The 18,554-nt window shown below is 36.9% G+C and overlaps 1 protein-coding gene across 1 annotated transcript; it reads right to left on the bottom strand.

Annotated features, from left to right (window-relative positions):
* Positions 1-1,916: 1,916 nt before the first annotated feature.
* Positions 1,917-18,457, bottom strand: PLK4 (polo-like kinase 4). The gene is given in 17 exon segments (XM_010008978.1): positions 1,917-2,016; positions 2,734-2,840; positions 3,732-3,872; positions 5,449-5,590; positions 5,971-6,062; positions 6,882-7,012; positions 7,894-8,043; positions 8,845-8,947; positions 9,329-9,433; positions 10,029-10,351; positions 11,400-11,442; positions 12,154-12,256; positions 14,111-15,131; positions 17,128-17,242; positions 17,335-17,430; positions 18,177-18,272; positions 18,398-18,457. Coding segments are annotated over 17 exon segments (2,928 nt in total).
* Positions 18,458-18,554: the final 97 nt, after the last annotated feature.

The following is an 18,554-nucleotide window of genomic DNA, read 5'->3' as shown; positions in this document are numbered from 1 at the left end:
GCTTATTGAATTTATTAAATGTAACTAAATATTCCTATGTCATCAATTGTTCAAACACTGAAAGACTACTGAATTAAAGACTATTTTTTCAATACTGATTGAAGGAAATACAGTTTTATTCTCTTGTCATGCTTTCCTGCTGCAGAATCACAAAATGTTATGAGAAAGGACTTAGCTTTCTTAAGTATTTCCCTTACATACTAATTCCTAAGACCAGAAATACTGTGTTTTGGTGGTGAAAACAGACTGCAAATTGAAGTGCTTAGAGTTAGGGTAACCAAAAATTTCTTCAGTCATGGGAATACTTGGGATATGAGAAATGCAAGAATTTTTTTAAATGGCTGGCAGGATTTTGTGTTTACAACTCTTTGTACTGCAAGTATATATGCTGTAGGGTTTTTATTACTGTTGTTCTTCAGGCTAGCTAATTTCCAACTTAAGTGAGGAAGTATTATGTTACTTAGAGGGATTAGTTTTGCTTTAACTTATTTAAAAAGTTAAGGCTGAAACAATATTCTACTCTCTTCTGCAGTGAATGGCTTTAGAAAACAGAATATCCCTTAAACAGGGTAGGCCATGCACATTAATATCTATAAATTTACATAATTATTAAAATGCAGCAAGGCTTGAAATTCTTTGGCCATGTTTTCTTGTTATGGATGAGGATCCTCTCGTTCGTACAAAACATCGTGGATTTACAGATAGGAAGATGTAATGTAACTGCACTTAAATTAGTGTTCCTCACATGCTTGAGCGTTTCTAAGCATTTTTATGCCATTCTGGCCCCAGCTGTCTACCTCTTCAACTATTTCTAGGTTTATCTTGTACAAACTATATTATGTCAGAAGATTATCAGTGTGGCAAATAATGCAGGTTTTTAATACGCAGTACTGACACATCTTCTCAAGCCCGAGTTGCTACTTTAAAAGTCAGTTGCTTTAAGATTAAAAGTACTAAAACGAAGTGTTTCCTCTAAGAGAGCTGCATTTATGTGCATATGCACGTTTGAATCTATAGGTATATTCAAAACCTTTGCAGTCTGCATGAGAGCTATGCACACTACTTGGTTTATCAAAGACTTATTTTACCATGCAGTCATTCCATCTGAATAAGGAACACTTGTCAACTGAGAGCACATTTAAAAAAATCCTTTTGGAGAATCATTTAAGGTTTGATTTTGGGTTTTTATAGTCAGCTGTAGAACAGATATAAGATACTGAATACACAAACCCTAGTGCGATCTTTCACTTCAGCAAGTTAGAAGTAACTTTGTGCAACCGTTTTATACTGTTTCTCCCCAAGCTTCACCCAGATGAAAACTAGAAACATGAGATGCTCTAAGACATTAGATCAGCTCCTGTATAAATCAAGTGTAATACTTAGAGGAAAAGGCTCTCAAGAAACTATCACTTGAACAAGAAATAAATAAACAGATCTGGAAAATTACCACTGCATTTATTTTTTTCTGTTTGTATAAAATGCTTGTGCAGGGAAGTTAAAGCTACTGCTACAAAAAATAAAAACAGTTATAAAACATATACATATTTACATATATTACTTGTAAGACGTAAAAATAAGTTATTTACAAATACAAACTCTTCCATAGCACAGATGCATTTTCCTTGATTATTGGCACTGAGTAAGCAGTGGGAGAAGAAAAAAACCCACACATTTCAAAAAAGTTGATGCTATCTAGAACTAAGTTGCTCAAAGTTTTGCTTGAGCAAGTTTATCCATCATTTTGAGGAAAAACCTGTTTTGTATGATACTGTACAAGACATTTGCTACAAAAACAGAGCAACCCTCCCCTTCCTATTTTTTTTAACAGCTTTTGGAATAATTTCTGCATAAGATGAGTAAGATCACTTCACTTGAAAGTCATAAGCTCTTGTGTCCTGACACATGTTTTCCTTTAATCACTGGGGACCAGCTGGATTGGTAAACATCACAAGAATAGAAGACAGACAGTGCAGTTTCTCCTTGATGTATTCTGGCAACTTATCGCTTTCTCCATACCTAAAAAGGCAAATAAGCATAGAAAGATGCTTGAAATAGTTTTACTTCAGAACTATTCATTATTTCAAAACTCACCTATAAAAAGGAAAAACATGTACATAGTATATCTGGACACATTAATTAAAGCTTGATGGCTTAAATCTAGGCCTTCCCTTCCCTGTATGGATATCTAACTAAAAAATTATTTCAGATTAGAAAATATTCATGGAGTGTTTAAAGCTGCAATAATACCTGAACAGACTGTATATTACGATCTCAAACTGTACAGAGGGAGTATGTCACTGAGTGGCCATACTTGTATGGAAAGTGCCCAGTAAGATGTGCAAAACTTCACCCGAGCACTTAGGTCTGTGTATCAATGTTGACATGCTATCTTCCTAATCTAGCAGTATCTTGGGGGAAAAAAATAAAATAATCAAATCCTTACTTTTCTCCCCCTCTCTCTTTTAAATACTATACATGAATAGTAGCCATACTCTGGAGGCTAAGTAGATGCATGCCCAGCTTTTCTTTATTACTTTATGATCCAGAGTTCAGTCAAAGCTGTAGGTGTATCTATTTATTAAGCTTATGTAAGCTAATCAACTGAGAAGTGATTGAAAAGCTAAATCTTAATATTAAAAAAAACCAAACAGCAGCTGTGAAGTTCACACCTTATGTATAACAGTCTTGCACTGACAGTAAACTGAGCTATTTTCACAGCAGTAAGTAACTCACCTAGTTGTCTGGCCATCTGGAGATGTGTAAGTGATAGAAGAAACACCTGCTTGGGCTACCAGTTGGGATCCATCATTAAACTGAACCCATACTGCTCCACTGGTCAGCTAACAAGAGAAGTTGCATTATTGTTTGAGGACATAAAAAAACAAGATTACATGCCTAGAATTTTTCTAACAGATGAAGCTGATTTTTTTTCAGAATTGCTAAAGTGACTTAGATATCTTGGTTAGTCTTTCACAGATAAAGATTGCATGTGTACTTCTTCAGAGTAAGTAGTCTCAAGAATCAGACTTCCTAAGGTTTCAGATGCTCATCTTCAGCCATCCTTTTCAATGACTTAGTAAGTTACCTCCAGCTTAACCACTCCTAAAGAAATGTTAAATAGGACCAAATATAAAATAGAAGGCCCATTTATGATAAATTTTAAAATGTATAATGTTAACTTTTTCTGTTAGGACAGGGAGTTTACTTTATATGGATTGCAGAGAACCATTTCTTTAAATCTAAAGCTAGTCCCACAGAAAAGCAGAAGAAAAATTTCTCTGTAAACAAACAGCTTTTTCTGCTGTAGAGGCAGATTGATTCTTCTTGTACAGCTCTGGTACATATCTGTTAAAAACACTTTGTCAGGACACCTTTACATATACATTAGTGAACAGACAAGTTTAGTAAAAAATTTGAAGCTGTTAGAGTCAATTTTAAATGACAGAAGACACTGAAATAAGCAATAACCACCACAGGAAAACTGCGATAACTGAAATACTGAACTATCATTTTGGTTTCTTCTACTTGCATAGTTCACCATGGTATTTACTTAAGACATTTATTTGGAAGGATTTTGCCACATACCAATTTTCAGATTTAAACTGTAGCAGAGCCCAAGACTGCATTCCACAAAAATCAAGTTTAAATTTAGTGACTTAAAAATACGTAGCTCAAGTTTAATAGGAAAAAAAATAACATTCTTCCCTCCTTTATTAGTATTAATATCTCACCTGAGAAGCCCAACCAACATTTTTCACAAAGACAGATTTTAAAAGTTGGGCTGAATTAGGACTGCATTCTGTTTGATGAACAGAGGAGCATGTAGTTTCAGCACTGTTAGTCACAAATGTAGACTTTTCATATGACACCACCTAAAATCCAGAAATAGACAGTATTAGCAGCCTTAACATTATTTCAACTAATTATATGCCAACTATAATGGTCAACTTCCACCTGTTTTAATATTTTCATATATACAGACAGATTTAGCCTAAATGGTTCATTTAACAGCATTACTTTATAAAACCCCACAGGATTCCATATGACTTTGAGTATTATGACAGTTTTTTCTACTACTTCCCTGTACTCACAAAGGAATCACCTTCCCTAAACAGACTTTTTCTACTTAAACCCCATTTTTCCTTCTTTGACTGTCAGAAAACCCTATCTATCTTCTGCAAAAATGTTAAGCAAACATTAGATTATAAAATAGCCCTCATTCAGATGATCACTTGACCAGTGTTCTAAAAAAAAAATTAAAATGGACATTGCTTTTAACTGGAAACTAGAATATTAATCATTAATTGTAGAGTTCTATAGCACATAAAGTCTGTTATAGGTTTAAAGAGACTAAAGTGATGAATTAAGAATAACAGGATCAAACACTGGAGGCCTTAAGGACAACACCACCACTACTGTCTAGGAGGAACATGTCTGCTTCTATAAAAGTTCTACCGCTTGGATACCTCCTCCCATAGTCACAGAGAGGAGAAATGAGGTGGTTTTGCTTAGCAGTGTTTAAGATTTAGGATTCAGTGAAAAGATGCAAGTCAAGGGATGTCTCTGAAATAGGAGCTTGGTCGCGAAAGAGATCAGGATCCAGGTCATTACAAAAACCTGAAAGAAACAACAATCTGTACCTTAGGATATACAGATATAGTTCAAGTATAAAGAAGCTAAGAGTCAAGAGTAACATGGAAAAGGCTAAACTAACTCGTGTTATTTTGCTTAGAAATACATACTTCAGAAGAGACAGCAAACAGCAAGAGTCTTACAAAGACCTAAATGTTTGCTGCATGGCAAAACAGGAATCGAGTTTGAACACTGAGCCCTTGAGTTAGACCTGTGGTGATGGGTAACTTTAAGTCAGTACAAAAATCAACAGTAGTACTGAAGCCCTAAGGAACTGTTGTTGCCATGTTCATTTCAGTCAAGTGAAAACTGGCAGATTCTGCACTAAGGACGTGCTACACTATCAAAGAACAGAGATGCAGACCCACATAAATTCAACAAAGTTAAGGTGATACAAACTCCATGTGCCAAAACTTCGAAGCCAGGTGAGGAAACTGTATCAGGGCTGTGATGCAGCAGTTGTAGGTTGGAGGGTCTTTCAAATGCTCATATCCTTTGTGACTGTCATTCAATACACAGGCCTGAGGGCACATCAGAGTTCCCCAGAACTGAAGACTGCTATGTAACAAAAGCAATTTTTAAACTATGTGCCTAGGGGGCATTTGTGTCGTTTTAGAGGATTTGGGCTTTTCAGATTACCTTAAATCCAGATGTCAAAAGTCAGTTGAAATCCAAGTTAACATTTCTAGTCAGTATATTCATAAATGGCTAATAAAAGCCTATTCCCATAAAAATGTAATTCCATTAGTTCAAATAAAACAGCAATATTTTAATTCCTACTGGACATCGGTCACCACTATGTTCTTGTGTACTTACGGAAGGAGGACAGTTAGGAGTTGGAACTGGAGTAGAACTGGCAGCTATATTTCTATCCAGTGCCATAGCTTCTTTTGGAGAGTTTGTATTGTCCAACAATGGAGATGCTACAGCCTGTGGCGATTCCGTACTGCCAGGTTTTCTAGAAAGATAATGAGACTGGTTGGGAAAAGATCTGCCCAGAAGGGACTAAAGAAACAAATGTGAAGATGTAGCTTTTCCTTCTGTTTACCATGGACTGTACAAAGCATTTGATGGCACTGCTTTCCTGCAGAACTCTTTTACATGTGCTAACTGTTAGTCTGGGTTAGCCTAAATCTGCAAGTCTATGTTGTCCTACTATCAAAGGAGGCTTTACAGGTCCAAAATAAGGTATTCATACGTGCCATCAACTTAATATTTATCTTGCTAATTACTATGAGCCCCTGTTAAGCACTCCTGGCCTCTGCCAACACCAGTTGCATAAGGCTGTGTAGTGGGAATATTCAAACGCATGAGTATTGTCAAATGAAAGGTAAATACCTTCCAACAATTATTGGAAAAAATGGAACACTTTCACTCCTTTTTTCTTCTTCCAAAACAGCAGCTTCCAGTGCAAGGCATATACGATGTCCCTGAAATTAAAAGGAGCTCGTTAAAGTTTTTAATTGAGAACAGTATAACTATTTCATGTTTATTTCATGTTTAGTGTGGCAGGTAAGCCTACACAAGGGAGTGGCTTTTTTCTATGGTACTGAGTATCAGTAAGAGCTGCATTCATGTACCATGGATATGACTCAAAATGCCATGCTAAAAGCAAGGCTCTCTTGTCGCCTCAGTACAGCTCGAATTATGCTCTTAATAATCACATCTCCTCCCCTTTTAGCAGAACTGGATGGGGAACTAGAACCCTGAAATCTACTCCAGAAAATAACCAATCACAAGGAAGACTGAATAGGAAATTTGTACTATATTTTTATTGCTTCTTACTTCATGAACAAAAAAATTACTCTTGTGACTACTAATTGAGTTACATGAAACGAGATAGAAAGCAGAGCAGGCTGACCAGTTAAACACCTGGCAGGTTTTTGTGTTAGGTTGCTTGGGTTTTTTTGTGGGGTTGTTTTGTGGGGTTTTTTTTGGGTTTTGGTTGTGTTTTGTTTTCATTTTTTATAAACCTATATAAAGCAGCTCCATCTGTTGTTTAATCATTTCACCAAACATTCAAACCTTCTTTACACACTAACAAGAATACCCTCTAACAGTCATAATTGTAAGATATTGTTACTGCTACCTCTACACTGATATTTGCTCTTCCAAAAAAAAGTCATCATTCCTCCTTATAGAGTAATGAAAAATATGAAAAAGCAACATCAGAAGCACATTTGTAAAAGAGAAACTGAATTTTCAGATGGTTGCTTTTCACTGTAAAAGATCTATATAAAATGGTTTACCTCATTTGCATGATCCATATAAGCTTGTATTTCCTTCCTCAAACCTGCTTCGCTTTCTCCTTTCAAAGTGAAGGATTTCCCTGATTTTTCAATCACACGAGTTATACCAGCTGTCTTGTGTATCTTTGCTCCTGCAAGACCATGTAAAAATGTCATTTTAATTGTATAAAATGCCAGCATCTATAAAAAACAGCTTTAACTACTGCAAGAATAAAACCACTCCTCCATAAGCTCTGTGTCTAGCAGAAATAAAAGGTCACTTCAATTGCGGCTGTGATGTTAATGGAATGGCTTCTATGGTCAAGGGCCACTACTTAAATGGTCTGAATAATGCATTTAGTACATATTTTAAGAACCACCTTTTTAAACACTAATCTGATACAAAATTAACATATCTAACACTATTGCCAAAATTTCACTAGCAGACTCCGTATTTGAGTATAGTTTTCAAAAAGATACCCAGTCCTTCAATGACAGTCCCACACTCAATCACAGAGCTGTGGTCTTTTTTCTTTTGGTCATAAATTCTGGCAGGTATATCTATGCCTGCAGCAAATCAAACTAGTTGACAGTAGTCTGCAGTAAGATTACAATCATCTGTGCTGTCTAGTTTATTAAGGGTAGAGTTGGAAAAGGCAGCCAACTGCTTTCTCCAGTGAGTGTTCTCAGTAATACTGTTACCTCAGTTAACAATGGAAAGCTTGGAGTAGGGACACACATTTCACTATGTAGATTAACTATCAAATGCAGGTGCAAAGAAGAGCTCATAAATAAGAACGAGGCATAATTTAAATAACACTTTTGCAACATGTAGTCCCTGCAAAAGATACCACAAAGGAACTAGTGAATAATCAACTCTTCTGTGAATGCTAGAAAAAAAAGGCAGAGTGGAAAAAAAAAGTTTTCCAGTGTTTTCTTCAACCTGAAGTGTTCATTGTCTTTAGGAATATTTTATATGCGGCTTTAATGACATGTTGTAACTATTTGCATACTTGCAAAAATGAATACATACCATCATAAAAACAAACTTCAAGGTCTGCAGTGGGTGAATTTTCCATCAACATGCACTTGGCATATCTTGTGTAGAATGTAACTTTTGGGGTTTTTGTTCTCACCAACTGCACAAACTTGGCTGCATACTGGTATTTTTTCCAGTACTTTTCTAAAAAAGAAAATTTAAAATCTTGGTTTTAGAAGTCCTCAGATTAAACACTGTGCACCAACTTGGAGGGAAGTATTTTTAAATATGTATGAAAATAGCTGAAGGTTGTGAGTAGTATCTAAGTACTTTACAGAAGTATGGTCAAAGAAACTGACTTATTTCCACAAACTTTTAGAAAAGCATGCATCTTCAATAACTTCACTTTAATAGCTTCAGTTAACTTGTTTCAGAGCCTAAAAAAACATAGTCAAGTGCTGCACACACCATTTAACTAGCTATCAGGGTCCAGCTGGCTTTGAGTAAAACTTGTATTTGGTCTCTAATTAACAGAGAAGTCTGCTTGTCTCAGGAACTTAGTTAGCTTCTATTTCTCAGCTACCTAGATTAAATAATCTGTCAATGCTTTCAAATACATATTTTTAACCTTCCACCCCAAGTTGTTACGAGTATTTTGAAGCACAATGTAAAGTGGGTCTTTTAAAAATGACTTGATATTTCTTGCACTCATATTTAAACAGCTTCCAATATGAATGAGCAGAGGATCATGAAAGCTTTCATTTTAATACAGTATATTGTAAAGGGATAAGTGACTCTGTATAACTTCCATGCAAAATGAATTTAAACATGTGGGTTTACACTTTCTTGTGACGTTTCAAATAGTTTTCCCATTAAACTGTAGCATGAATCTTATTCTGAAAGGAGTTTTATCTGAAAAGTAGTGGCCAAAAGCTATAAAGCTTCAAACAAGATTCACATAAAGGCACATTAATCATACTAATTTAAAAATAAATTTCAGCTTACCTGGCAAGTTGTCAAAATTATACATACAGATGTCTTCAGGAGGAACAGGAGGCCTGTCATCAAGAAGGAAACCTCTTCCTTCATTTGGATGATAAACTGCAATCTACCAAAAGGGAAAAATTTGTTTACAGTTGCAACTTACTACAGCATTTCCACCCTTACTTTTAACAGGCATGGAAATAGGTCATTTTAATTATCATAATTCACCATGAACCCTCTATTCCTCCAAGTGATTCCTTTGCAGCAGCAGTTTTTCAACAACATTTCCACTATTCCCAAAGTCAAGTCCAATTTTGCTCTGAAATAATTGCTTGCTGCCTATATTTGTATGGCTGTACTATGGGCAAAAAGTTTACAGCTATGCATATGTAAACATTGCATTTTCAAACAAATCATCACTTAAATGAAAATTTTAAAAAACCCTAAAAGAACAGAATAGTCTTAAGCCCTTATACATCAGTGAATAAACTGAAAATATACTTACCATATTTCCATCACAAGATATTCTGAGAACTTCTTTCACAAGTTCTTGTGAATGGTGATCTTTTAGAAACTCCATACACACTTCCCCAGTATCTAGAATGCTCACCTAAAATATATTAAATACACATTGCACAAAAAGACCTTTACTGTCTGCCAAGAGAAAATATAATTTCTTTCCACTGATACTTAAAAAAAAAAAAAAAGTCTTATTCCTCCTTGAATACACTGCAAACTTATAAATGCTTCTTAAGAGTAACTTTTGCTATTCCTGCTATTAAAACAGTACACTTATAACACTGCAGGTTATAAGCCTGGCCAGTGAGGGTGTGGCTTAAGTGACAAATCAAACAGAGACAGGTCAGCCCTATTGTGGTCTTTTTTTAAAAAACAAATTATGGGGGCAGGAGGAACCACAGACTTTAATGAGCTAAAGGGTGATACCAGGAACAGATCAACCAAAAAACGTACATGGTATGTATATATGCACTTACTATTTGTTATCCTAAAAAGCAATGCCCTGTCACTATTTGCAGGGAGTGACCCTAAGTATACCATATACAAAATTGCCAATATAACTTGATATAAAATTACTCTACCTTAGTTTTCCTAGAACAAGTGCCTCTAGTTTACCAAGTGATTTTTAAAAGATAGTCACACTATTTTTAATACTTCAGTTGTTTGTTTTAAGAACTGATACATACCACTGCATTTTTTGTTTTTTGCCTGATGGGTTTTAGCCTGTGAGCACTGAGAGGTGATACTATACTTCGCAGTGTAGGTTTCTGACGTGCTGGTTCTTTCCCCCACGTTTGGTTTTGTTCTGAAGTTGACCAAAGGCCACACGCAGAAGACAATGGTTGAATTTCATCAGATTTGCAGAGAACTCCAGGGACACATTTATTTGTGTTTCTCTGGTTTAAAGAATGTGGACAGTCAATGGATGCATCAGGATTCCTCATATCTTTTAAGGTATTCCACGCATTTTTGGATGCATCTTGCTGCACATCCAGATGGTATCTAAAACCTCCATGTGCGTTGCTGTTGCCAGTTAGGTCTGCAGGTGATCTCAGTGGAACTGAAAGCATAGCAAAGGTACATAATAGATTCAAAGAGTCACAGTCAGGAGAAAATACTGCTACTATGTTTTTTAAAGTTTTTCAAAATGCCATCTTAGATGGCTTATTTAAGTGGACAACGAGATTTCTTTAATTTTCAGTCCAAATCATAAGGCTTGCACTTTTCAATCAATACCAGTCTAACAAAATTCCAGTGCTACTTAAAACTGTTCAACTATTTCAGTTAGGATGGCCTTCAGTCTTAACAGATATCAAATAATTTTGCAAAGCCATTTATAAAAAAAACCCTAACATTTCAAATAGATGCTTAAACAACAATTAATTTATAACAATTTGTTTCATCTGTTGAAACACAGTTTACTTGCCATTCAGACAACCATTAGTAGCAAGCCTAAGTTTCAGCTTCTCTAACTAGTGTTTAAGCATCAACCAGAGGTTCTAGTACTCAAGATGTCAAATGCATGCTCCAAAACCCTTGTTATATTTCCAGTCACTTGTTAAAATACAAAAAAACTATTTTTATATTTCAACTTCCTGAAACTGCTGTCCTGGTTTTGATATTTAAGCTACTGGTCAACTTCCACCCCACCCACACAAGTATTGCACTCCTCCTGCCATGTTGCAGAACAGTTGAGAAAGGATAAAGAATTAAGTATTATTCAGATCATATGTCATACTATTCCAGGTCCCTGTAGACAGGATGGAAAAGAGTCCAGTAATATAAAAACAAAAAAGGCCAGATGGGATTTATTATTTAGTTTTATGATCAAATTACGTTATTTGTAAATGATGGAACATGATGCATGACAAAGAACACCTCCTTCCCTTCTGTGTCTTTTGTCCTTTTCTCCACCCCTCCTTCTGCAGCCTCATTATCTTTCTCATTCACTGAGGTCCCGTTTTCCCTTGAAGTGTATTCACACAATTAAATTAACAGGACTTTTGAGTCACCTGCCAATCTTTTATCACTTGCATACACATATTTCAGTTCATAACTGCGTTGTTATGACACATTACAGAATTGTGTTTTCCTCTTTTTCTAAAATTATTAAAGGAAGATTGACTCAATTCAGGAAGCTAAGCGTTCAAAATTTAGCGTACAAATTCTTCACTCCTATGAAGGCATATGGTTCGTTATACCAACCCAACAACTTAAAAGGAACACCAACTACAAAACCTTCTGAAAATTAATTCCTACCTCAGGAAACTAAAGTGTTACAGCTTAGTTCAAAAGCAAGAACAAAACAATGTTGTCACTGGGATACTTTTTGCTTGAGAATGATTCTACAGATGACTGATGCTGGAAATAATTTTGCCTCTTTCAATATCTCTGTCAATTTTTCTGTAGTGAAAATTAAGATGCTGGAATAGGTAGCCAAGGAAGTTGTGGCTGCCCCATCCCTGGAAGTGTTCAAGGCCAGATTGGATGGGGCTTGGAGCTACGTGGTCTAGTGGAAGGTGTTCCTGTTCATGCAGGAGGGTTGGAACTAGATGATCTTTAAGGTCCCTTCCAACCCAAACCATTCTAAGATGCTTCTAAGACAATTTAGGGTGCCCTATGATTTTCATTCAGAAAAAAGTCTGTCTGTAGTAGCCTCTTATTTTGGATACCAGCATCATCCTCCAGTTCCAGTTACTTGGCCATACATATATACTTTCTATCAAAAGCTTAAAGAAATCTAATACAGGAAAACCCACAGGAATCACTACTCCAACTTGAGTGCAAAAACACACAACTGTTTAGTAACACACCATTTGTTTGCATGCTTCCAAGCCACTGCTGCATTGTCTCAGCCTGAGACTTTTGCTCTAATAATCCGACCTGGGGCTTCATTGGGCAGAGATAATTTGAGCTGAAAAATAAAAGTTACACATGTAATCAAGATGACATCAAAGACACACAACAAAAATTATGTTACAGCTGCAGAATTGGAACTGACATAAATGAACAAAAAGAGCCACTGATAATGCTGCCAGCAGCAGTTGTTCTTACTTCTAGTTCTTCAATCTAGTTCTTAAGACCTATTAGAATCACAGTAAAGAGAACAACTTCAGAGGAGACACAGGGATGACACCCATGACCTCAGTGGATCTCAATCAGCATAACAAATATGCAGCTAAAATATATAGGCCATCTTATGACCCAAAATAATTTGATTTTATATACAATACAGTAAATCCCCAAGATTATTTTAAAAATGAGCAGGTTTTTAGACAATATACTTGTATTTTGTCACAGGTCAACTGAACATGTTGAAAAATAAAGACCACACAACAGTTACTACAGAGTCACTGATCTGTTGTAAATTCACACTAAGCTCCTGTGAGGTTTTCTGTCTCCGTAGCCTGTACCCATCTGTACTTTCTTTTTGCAATGATCACTACTTAACATTGGCAAGGAGTCAATTATCACTAAAAAATCCCACAAAAGAAAATAATCTAATTTATGTCTTAGAACCTCGCATTTGAGATTGCTGTGCAGGCTAGGTAAAGGTTTAAGGGGCTCTCCTATAATCGTTCATGTAAAAAAAGTAGCAAATGTTCAGTTAACCCCCACATTCATATTAATATTCTGTCACATTTACATTCTGCATATCTTTATGAAGCCATGGGGGAATACAAGTAAACATATTAACATTTGCATATATACTTTCTTTTCTTCAAATATTTCTCAAACGAAAAAGAACACACATGCCCATTGAACTTGCTGAACAGGGGCTTATGTCAAACACTTGAGAACAGTCAAGAAAAACCTCTTAACTGCATTAAGTTTTTTTAAAGGGCCAAGTGTTTATTTGCATTTTCTCTGAACTGACTTGCCAAAAGAAAAACATACGGAACCATTAAAGTTGCCACTTCTTAATGCGGAGAGATATGCAAGAACTAAGATATGCCATAGTCCTCATATTAAAATAGCTAAGTCTCGATATTCTTCTGATGGAAAAAAAACAAACTTCCAGGCATAGACAGACTAGGTCTATCACAAAGAAGGCTCTTGTTGCATAGCAGTGCACAGGGGGTAAAGATGATGCTTCCAACACCACAGAAAATATCCTAGTACCACTCGTACATTTGGCACACAAGTTGGTTTGTATCAGCTGGGGAAGTCCATCAATGTATAGAAAGAGGCCAGGATTTTCAGCCAGAAACTACTACGAAGGACAGAAGTAAGTTTCAGATAGCCATTTTAAAGTTTTGTTTCCCTCTCTGGTATTCCAGTTTTGTAATCTTATCGCCTTATCTTGTACTTAATTTGTTTTGTTGGTGGTGTTTTTTTTTTCCTTGACCCTGTCTAAGCATAAAAGAAAAAAACACCACCAGAGCAGCAAGTAAAGACGCTGGCAGTCACGCTCTGAATGTCTTCTACCCTAGTCTTTGTCTCTTCTACAAAGAAAAAGCAAGGCTCTCTACTACAATTACTGCAGGGAAAGAAATACTCACCTTTCTGCACACAGAAGGAAGTCAATACCAGGATAAACACAAGCTACCATCTAGCTAGCTGATGCACTGCATTTATGAACTTCAGGGTAGGGACAGTGTGGAGGTAAACCACTACATACCAACAGCATCATCACCATCTCTTATTTGGTATTCAAGCTCCCAGCGTTGAGGCTTTGGGCACTTACTATTGCTTAATTAAAGGAAAAATTATGCATTTAATATATAAGGCAGCTTTAAATTTCATCTTAATAAAAACTGATGCTTACTGTGGTTGATCTTTTACAGGTGGAGATATTGGCCCTTCAAAAGAACCAGAACCACTGGAAGTCTTCTCCTTAAATATTTCTCCTATATCAGTATAGCTGTTTGCAGGTGTACTTTCCCTTGTTCCTGCTTTAGGCTTGGAAAGCAGTTCCACAGAGTGACATCTCTCAATAATATTCGATATGCCTTGAGTGTGACTATGGGATGTGCCAGACCTATCTGAAGAGTGGGCCCTCCGGAGGTAGCGTGAATGTGGTCTCTCTTCAGCAAGCTGCATGGCTCTTCCCCTGCCAGTTACACCCATTTCTTTTCCCTCAATTCCCCACTGATGAAAAGAACCGCTTCCATCTACCGATGAAGGATTGCTGGAATTCTTGGTTTTAGGAAAAAAGGTAATTTTATTTGGGAGTGGCTGCCCAACTAACAGCTTCTTCTTTTCCTTCAAGCAACTGCTGGTGCTGATGCTGGAAGAGCCTGTGAAAGTTGTAGAGATGGTAGCATTTCCACTGTCCATCGAATCTTCTGAAGTTCCCGAATCTTTGCTCCGTGCAGAGCTACACCTCAACATAAAAGGATGATCCAACACTGAGGAAAGACTCAAGCGATCTGCTGGATTTTTGCGAAGTAACCTATGTATAAGGTCTTGTGCCTCCCTTGATAAGAAGGCTGGCATTTCATAGTCTGCTAACACTACTTTGTTCAGTGTGTTCTTGACTGTGTCAGTGTCAAAAGGTGGCTTTCCAATAAGAAGAGTGTAAAACATACAGCCCAAAGACCACACATCAGATTCAAGTCCATGTGGACTCCTTGTGGCTATCTCTGGAGAAATGTAATTTGGAGTTCCACACATGGTATAATGCTTTTCATGAGGCATTTTCAGCTGAGTTGCTAGTCCAAAGTCAGCAATCTTGACATTCATATTATTGGTGAGCAAGATATTAGAAAGGGTGAGGTCCCGGTGCAGGATTCCATGAGAATGCAGATACAGCATACCCGTGATAATTTGGTGCAAGAAGTGTCGAGCTAGTAAAACAAAAAATTATACGTTTTAGTCATATAATGGAAATCATAGCTGTTAAAATAACTTCCTGAAGTCTGCTATTGGTCTTGCTATGGTTTTTTTTTTAATTACAAGGATGTTTTAAGTGTCGTGCTAATGAGATGGGAATTAACTTTCTGCTTTTTGCATGACTGTTTTCTAAGTTCCTAAAAAGTATTCTATAATGCAGTAATCAGATGTGTTTCTTTGCTAATAGGAAATAATGTAAACATGAATAGAAATGCATGTTTCCATGTAAACAGGAATAGAAATACTTGCAATTGGCCTAAACTCTTTAAAAATTAGGTTCTTCAGACTTAGCTGTTAACCCACATTCGGACACCACAAGTACACGAAATTAAGCTACTTCATGATGTGCAGATTCTAAAATGTAAAAGACCCTTTGGATTATATTTGTTTTATCATTAGCTAACTGGCAAGGCTACTAACATTCCAATTTCTCAAAAACATCTAAGTTCACTGATTTGGATAGTCTTCTTCTATATTACATTAGAAATTCAGGGAATATTTAAGAGCTTCAAATTACAGCAGAAATAATAAAACCTCATCCAGGCTGAAACAGCATCATTTATTATGATGTTGCAATTGCAGCAATTTAAAGAATTATTCTTTCTAAAGCAAACAATTTACAGCCCTCTTCTTTCTTTTATCAGAGAGCAAAGACCAGTGAGTAACAAACACCACCCCTCAAAGTAAGATAATTCTTTGTCCAGATCAGTGTTTTACCAGCTTTTAGAACTAAGATACCATCTTTGCTGGAGCAGATCTGAATTCAACAGATGATGCCTGTACAGCAGTACCCCTTTAATCCAGACCTGTGATCTGGGTTCCAAAAAATCCACAAACATAAGTAGTTTCACAGAATTAGACTAGAAACTGATAGAGAAGATAGCAAACTGGCAGAACTGTGCAAGGGATGACCAGCATGGTATCTCTGGAAGCAGCAGAGGCAATCCTACCAAATCCAGATTAGCTAGAACAAGAAGAGCTTGTTTGACTGTGCCTACAGACATTACACAGAGCAGTATGGATGGTTGGTTGTTTTTTTTAACATTACACAGAGCAGTATGGATGGTTGGTTGTTGTTTTTTTTTAATTGCAGTGTTCTGGTTAGGCTTTCAGCAGCCTGTGTTCTAATTGAAATCCTCTCACTCTCAACTGTAAGAAAATGAAACATTATTTTCATTTATGAATTTACTAATCCTTTTTCCAAGACTTCTTTCCTGACACACTAATCTACAGAGTAACATAGACACTTTTAAAAAGTTTTAGCATTACTCTGATGAACTCCCAATGAAAAATAGGATTTTCAGTGCTTTATGTAAGAAACTGAGATAAAACCATAAAAGAATCTCTCCTCAACTGCCAGTACATCAAAAATTTTTGATGGAGTGTCAAATTGGATATTTCCTTGTTATATCAGCCTTTAAGCAACACAGTCAACTACATCACCTTCATTTCCATACACAGCTTGGAACACAGTACGTATTTCCAACTACCACACAAGGCAAGTATAACCTGGGACACTTTCTGATTGGTGATATGTAAGACAGTAATTCCATGGTGAAGAGGTGCAACACAAAGGCCATACATCTGTGGATGTGAAATTGACAGCTTTCCTCTGTGGAACATCCCAGTCTTGACCTATATTGAAGCTTTATTGAATGTACAAAGATAAGCTCTAGCTTCTGTACACCTCTGCCTTCTAAGTGCCCTATGTTTTTAAACCCCAAATAGCACAAGCTATTGTAAAAGAACATAAACACAAACAAAAGATAACGTAACTCAACTGAATATATGTGTAATAGTAATTCATCTCGAGATTATAGTTTATCACAAGATTTTAAGCTATACAAACTGGTTCAGAGTGACCGCAGTTTTAAGTATCTTTTCACTGTAATTAGTTACTGAATAAACCAAAACATTAAAGCAAAGAGCTATGCTGAAAAAAGATCTCACCTTCATCTTCTGAAAAGGGTTTCTTCTTGTTCTTTAGGTATCTGCTCATTTCACCATTGTGACACATCTCAAGTATCAAGTATACATAGTTGCTATCTTCAAAATAGTTATAAAGCTATAACATAAAACAATGAAAAGCTTAAAATCCATTTGGTAGAGTATACAAGCCACATAATGCAGTCCTCTCTACAGAAACATCATTCTTACCTCAAGTATAGATGGATGCTTTAGCTGACAATGTATTTTCACCTCATTTTGGACCCTCTGGACCATTCCAACTTTGTGCATGGCTTTTTTATCTATCTGTAAATGGATCACAGAATATTTTTCAAGCACTTCAACACTGATTACGTACATTTGAGTTTCAAGTGACCTTGACATTTTAGGTGTTCAATGCACATCTGCATGAAAACTTCTAAATATAAACAAGTTTCATATAATTTAACCTACTATGTAGATTTAATGAGCAAGTATTGTAGATAAATGGCAGAACATACAACTGACTGAAAAGGGATGAGCTTAACATTTTCAATACTAATACTAATTAGAATTTTATTTTTTTTTACATCCTTTAGCAGAGAAACCTAGTTCTGATTTTGCCAGCCAGATATGCTAACTATAGTTAACACTAAAAGGGTGTTTCAAGAAAAGTATTATCAATAAGGCAAAGCGCCTGCAATGTGAAAAATTCCTTCAATAGTTTCTCCTGGTAGCAAGGGAAATTTTCCCAGGTGTTTTGTCGAGGACCTTTCAAGCCATATAAAGTCTAAATTAAATCACCTGGGGTCACAGATTTCTGAAACAGAATTATAAGGCAGATGAATGTTACATATTAGCTGTGGTTCTTTTAACAGGACGGTAAGTATTTACATGAATTATCAATAGTCTATTGGGTTGTACTGCATCTCTCAGGAACAAATCCTAATCTAAATTTCAGTTACATTAAAAAAGTCCAGGCATGAATGCCCAACTGTATAACCCCAACCTGTTGCAACTTGCCCTTGTCCAGTCCCTCAGAAGACTGAGACTTCCTTGGCTAGCTTCCTTACCATTTTGATAGCCACTTCCAGACCCGTTTTCAGCGATACTGCTCTGTAGACTCCTGCGAAGGAGCCCTTCCCCAGGAGGTTCCCCACCTTGAAATCCTGCAACACCAGCAAAAAACCAAAAACCACCAGCAGCCTCTGCTCCGGGCTCCGAAGCCTCTGTCCCGACGCAGAGCACTCTCCCTAGCAGACGGGGCAAACCCTTGGGGGGCCGCAGGGAGTACCTGGATGGAGCTCGGCGGGGCGCGGTGGGCGGCGGGGCCGCTCAGAGCCCCCTGCGGCATCGTCCTCCCCGCACAGCGGCCGGCTCGCTCTGGGAACCGGCGGCGACCCGGGGCGGGGCGATGGGACGCCACCGGCCACCTTCCCGCCGCCTCTCCC

The sequence above is a fragment of the Chaetura pelagica genome, unplaced genomic scaffold, assembly GCF_000747805.2.
Source record: "Chaetura pelagica isolate M959 unplaced genomic scaffold, ChaPel_1.0 scaffold221, whole genome shotgun sequence".
In the NCBI taxonomy this organism is placed as follows: domain Eukaryota; kingdom Metazoa; phylum Chordata; class Aves; order Apodiformes; family Apodidae; genus Chaetura; species Chaetura pelagica.
The sequence above is the reverse complement of the archived record's forward strand: the minus strand, read 5'-3'. Positions and strand labels throughout refer to the sequence as shown.